This window comes from Rhinopithecus bieti, unplaced genomic scaffold, assembly GCF_001698545.2.
Source record: "Rhinopithecus bieti isolate Rb0 unplaced genomic scaffold, ASM169854v2 scaffold_21022, whole genome shotgun sequence".
In the NCBI taxonomy this organism is placed as follows: domain Eukaryota; kingdom Metazoa; phylum Chordata; class Mammalia; order Primates; family Cercopithecidae; genus Rhinopithecus; species Rhinopithecus bieti.
This window is the reverse complement of record NW_016810401.1, coordinates 1,083,784-1,088,852: the sequence shown is the minus strand read 5'-3', so window position 1 is coordinate 1,088,852 and position 5,069 is coordinate 1,083,784. Positions and strand designations below refer to the sequence as shown.

At 45.2% G+C, this 5,069-nt stretch overlaps 1 protein-coding gene across 1 annotated transcript in view; it reads left to right on the top strand.

The window, feature by feature from the left end:
* Positions 1-1,748: 1,748 nt before the first annotated feature.
* The window catches only part of GDF3 (growth differentiation factor 3), a 5,688-nt gene continuing 2,367 nt past the window's right edge, over positions 1,749-5,069 (top strand). The window contains exon 1 of the mRNA XM_017891763.1: positions 1,749-2,081. Coding sequence (XP_017747252.1) covers positions 1,814-2,081 — 268 coding nt within the window. The 5' untranslated portion in view covers positions 1,749-1,813. The remainder of the gene's footprint in view (positions 2,082-5,069) is intronic.

The following is a 5,069-nucleotide window of genomic DNA, read 5'->3' as shown; positions in this document are numbered from 1 at the left end:
GGCCAGCCTGGGCAACATAGTGAGACACTCCCTAAACCTAGTCTCTAACTCCGAAAAAAAAAAAAAAAAAAGGAATGGGGAAAACCTCACTATATAAAAGAGTGAGACCTCTAGAAATAGCAACCAATTAATTCCTTAATTTATTTTTTGCACAGATATTTATCAAATGTCTACTACCTGCCAGACACTTTCCTCACCAGTGGAGATACTTTGGGGAAAAAAGACACACTGAAGATACTTAGGCGAAGAGACACAGTTCCGATCCTCAAGGCGTGAGTTGTCTGAAAGGGAGGGAGGCACACTGTAAAATGCACTGCAAAAACTGTAATGGAGGGCCGGGCGCGGTGGCTCACACTATAATCCCAGCACTTTGGGAGGCCGAGGGGGGTGGATCACCTGAGGTCGGGAGTTTGAGACCAGCCTGACCAACATGGAGAAACCCCGTCTCTAGTAAAATTACAAAATTAGGTGGGCATTGCGGCACATGCCTGTAATCCCAGTTACCAGTGAGGCTGAGGGAGGAGAATCACTTGAACCTGGGAGGCGGAGGTTGTGGTGATCTGAGATAGCGCCACTGCACTCCAGCTTGAGCGACAAGAGCGAAACTCCATCTCAAAAAAACAAACAAAAAACTGTAATGGATGCCCAAGTATGGCTGAGTGGGAGAAAGAAATATCTCAATCTATTTTGGTGAGTCGAAATTGTGGAAGTAGAGGTGACCTTTGCACTTGGTCTGTGTAAAGGCTCTGAGAAGAAATCAGCTCACAGAACTACAAATAGGGCAATATAATTAGAGCATCCACACTAAGGATGGTGGGTGGTGAGAAACAAGGCTGGTGGCTGGGTGTGGTGGCTCATGCCTATAATCCCAGCACTTTGGGAGACCGAGGTGGGAAGACTGCTTGAGGCCAGGATTTCAAGACCAGTCTGGACAACATGGCAAGGCTCCATCTCTATAAAAAATAAAACAATTAGCTGGGAATGGTGCCCTACGCCTGTAGTCTCAACTACTCCAGAGCCTAAGGTGGGATGATTTCTTGAGCCCAGGGAGTTGAGACTTGCAGTGAGCCAAGATCAGGCCACTGCACTCCAGCTTGGGCAACAGAACGAGACCCTGTTTCAAAAATAAATAAATACATACATAAAAATAAAATAAAATAATGAAATCTACTTGGGTATTTGTCTAATACAGGGGTGTCCAATCTTTTGGCTTCCCTGGGTCACACTGGAAGAAGAAGAATTGTCTTGGGCCACACGTAAAATATACTAACACTAATGATGTTAGCTAACACTAATGATAGCTGATGAATTAAAAAAAAAAAAATCACAAGAAAGATTCATAATGTTTTACAAAAGTTTATGAATTTGTGTGAGGCTGCATTCAAAGCCATCCTGCGCCTCATGCGACCCTCTGCATTGGTCTATGCAGATGATGAATTATAAGTCTATGAATTATTCACTGCTCTGTTCCTAGCACCTATCTCAGCACCTTGCACATAATAGATGCTTAGTAACTGTTTGTTAAATGAATAAATGCATGTCTCCTTTTCACTCTGTCTACTGCTGACAACCTCACATTGTTGTAGAGTTTATGTCCATGCATTGGTAATCTTTATTCTGTGAACTTTTTCCTGGAAGAGTAGAGCAAGAGAAGAGAAAAAAAAATTCCGTCTTCACGTCCAATGGCCTTTGAGGAGCTGGGAAGAGAGCAATTCACACTTGATTATCTTACATCAGATAAATTAGCAGCCCCTGAATTGTTGGGCAGTCTGGCAGCAGAGCTCTCCCCGGTCTGATAGCCACTCTAGAGGCCATGCTTCGTTTCTTGCCAGATTTGGCTTTCAGCTTCCTGTTAACTCTGGCTTTGGGCCAGGCAGTCCAATTTCAAGAATATGTCTTTCTCCAATTTATGGGCTTAGATAAGGCGCCTTCACCCCAGAAGTTCCAACCTGTGCCTTATGTCTTGAAGAAAATTTTCCAGGATCGCGAGGCAGCAGCGACCACTGGGGTCTCCCGAGACTTATGCTACGTAAAGGAGCTGGGTGTCCGTGGGAATGTACTTCGCGTTCTCCCAGACCAAGGTAAGGAAATGGGAGTGTTATCCAAAAAAAAACATCTGGAACTGGGTGGTGTGAAGAAAGCACAATAGGAAATGACAATTACGAATGTGGCCTTGTGCTGGTATTTTTCATATTTTATCTCGTTTAATTCCAGCCCACGATCCTGAGAGGAAGTTAGATATTCTTATCAAGTTTCTAACAGTAAGGAAATGAGGCTCAGACAGTAGGTAACGTGTAATCTATTCAAGATCATACAGCTAGTGTGTGAGAACAAAGTCAGCATTTGAAATAGGTTTTTGTTTTTTGAATCAACTGCTTTGTGCTTCAGTGGCGATGAAAGAGGTGAAGGAGGAATCGGAGCTCAGTTTCCCACTCTTCAGCCCATATATACACATCCTGCCGTCTTCTGTGTGGCAAGCAGGGTATGAAAATTTTGAGGTTGGTTTGCCCAGGACTCCTGCTTCCCTTATTTGCACCTCCTGGCTACTCTTGTTGGGTGGCAAAGGTTATTCTAGATTTGTGAATAGAGAGTAATAATATATACAGTTGTCATATCCTTTTTTAAAAGGATCCTAGTGAGTGGCATCCAGTACTTTCCCAAACTGACCACCCACCAAATAACTTAGGTCTTCCATTAACAGTAGATCCTCCAACTCCATTCCTGCCCCTTGTTCTCCCCACCCAATTCTTATTCAAAGTCTGAAATGGGTGTTGAGAATCTGCATGTCTATACAACCTCCCAGGTGTTTCAGATGCAGAATTTAGAGCCTTGGTTAGTTTTACAGCAACTGGAGAGGAGATTTGAATATTTATTTGTCCAAGAAGCACTTATTGGATACCTATGGTGAGCCAGGAACTGTGTATGGCCTTGAGAATACAAGATAAAGTTTGCTTTTTTTTTTTTTTGAGAGTCTCGCTCTGTCTCCCAGGCTGGAGTAGAGTGGCACGATCTCAGCTCACTGCAACCTCCGCTTCCTGGGTTCAAACGATTCTTCTGCCTCAGCTTCCCAAGTAGCTGGGATTACAGACATGTGCCACCACGCCCAGCTAATTTTTTAGTAGAGACAGGGTTTTACTATAAGTTGGCCAAGCTGGTCTCGAACTCCTGACTTCAGGTGATCTGCCTGCCTCAGCCTCCCAAAGTGCTGGGATTACAGGCCTGAGCCATCGCACCCAGCCCAGAATTACCTTTTAAAAATGCATATTGAGTCATACTGCTCCTCCACGTAAAATTCTCGTCTGCAGAATTCTGCAGGAGTTGACCCACCGTGCCCTGCCTGTTCTGACCCTGCTGCTTACTTCCCCAGTCTCACCTTTTACAACTTCTGCTTGCACACTCAACTCTAAGCTCAAAGTAATCTATTCGTCCTAGAGCATGCATTCTTGGCTCATCTTCAAACGTGCTATATCCAGGCTACCTGAAGTACTCCCTCAGAATTTGCCTGGTCAAGTACTTCAGGCTTTTCTTCTTCTTCCTCTTCCTCTCTCTTTTTTTTTCCTCGAGACAGGTCTTGCTGTGTCACCCAGGCTGGAGTGCAGTGGCACAATGTCAGCTCACTGCAGCCTCCACCTCCTGGGCTCAAGTGATCTTCCCACCTCAGCCTACCGAGTAGAGTAGTTGGGATTATAGGCTACAGGTGCGCACAACCACACCAGGCTGATTTTTGTATTTTTTTTTATAGTGATGAGGTCTTGCCATGAGGCTGGTCTCTAACTTCTGAGCTCAGGCAATGGCCTGCCTTGACCTCCCAAAGTGCTGGGATTACAGGCATGAGCCACCTTGCCCAGCCAAATTTTGTTACGTTTTGAATGACACTTGAGAATGAAGAGGCATGGTGGTGGGGCGCTTAAGAGTGTTTGGGTTTGAGTCGCAATTTCTCCCCAAGCTGAATGACCTTAGAAAATACCTACTTAAGGCTGGGCGCGGTGGCTCACTTTGGGTGGCACTTTGGGAGGTTGAGGCAGGCAGATCATGAGGCCAGGAGTTCGAGACCAGCCTAGCCAACATGGTAAGCTCCCCCGCCTGCCGCCCCCACCCCTGTCTCTACTAAACATACAAAAAATAATAATAATAATTAGCCGGGTGTGGTGGCGAGCGCCTGTAATTCCAGCTACTCGGGAGGCTGAGGCAGGAAAATCCATTGAACACCCAGGAGGCGGAGGTTGCAGTGAGCCAAGATCGCACAACTGCACCCCAGCCTAGGTGACAGAGCAAGGCTCCGTCTCAGGGGGAAAAAAAGACAGAAAATACCTACTTAAGCGTGAAGTCATCCTACCAAACAAAATAATGGCGTTAGGCCAAATAAGTTATTTGTGGAAAGGGAAAAATTGAAGATGCAAAAAATAAAATAGTAAAAGTATACTTATTGGGTCTTGTCCTAGAGGAATAGGTAAAATTTGAAAATTCAGGCAGGAAAGTTAGCTTAGAAAACAGGGAGAGCACACTTGTAACTTCAGAAGAAGGGCATCCATGGACAAAATCAAAGAATCACATTGTACTTCAATATGAGGAGAGGCTGGACACAGTGGCTCATGACTGTCATCTCAGCACTTTGAGAGGTGGGAAGATCCTTTGACCTCAGGAGAGCAACATAGGGAGACCCTATCTCTACAAAAACTTTAAAAAAAAATTGGCTGGGCGTGGTGGCTCACGCCTGTAATCCCAGCACTTTGGGAGGCCGAGGTGGGCAGATCACCTGAGGTCAGGAGTTTGAGACCAGCCTGGCCAACATGGTGAAACCCCGTCTCTACTAAAAATGCAATTAGCCGGACATGGTGTGCACCTGTAATCCCAGCTACTCCAGAGGCTGATGCAGGAGAATTGCTTGAACCCAAGAGGTGGAGGTTGCCGTGAGCTGAGATCAAGCCACTGCACTCTAGCTTGGGTGACAGAGCAAGACTCCGTCTCGGAAAAAAAAAAAAGTAAAGCCAATCTGAATGATTGAACTTTGGCCAACAACACCTGACAGTCTAGGTTCCTCTTTTTTTTTTTTTTTTTTTTTTTTTTTT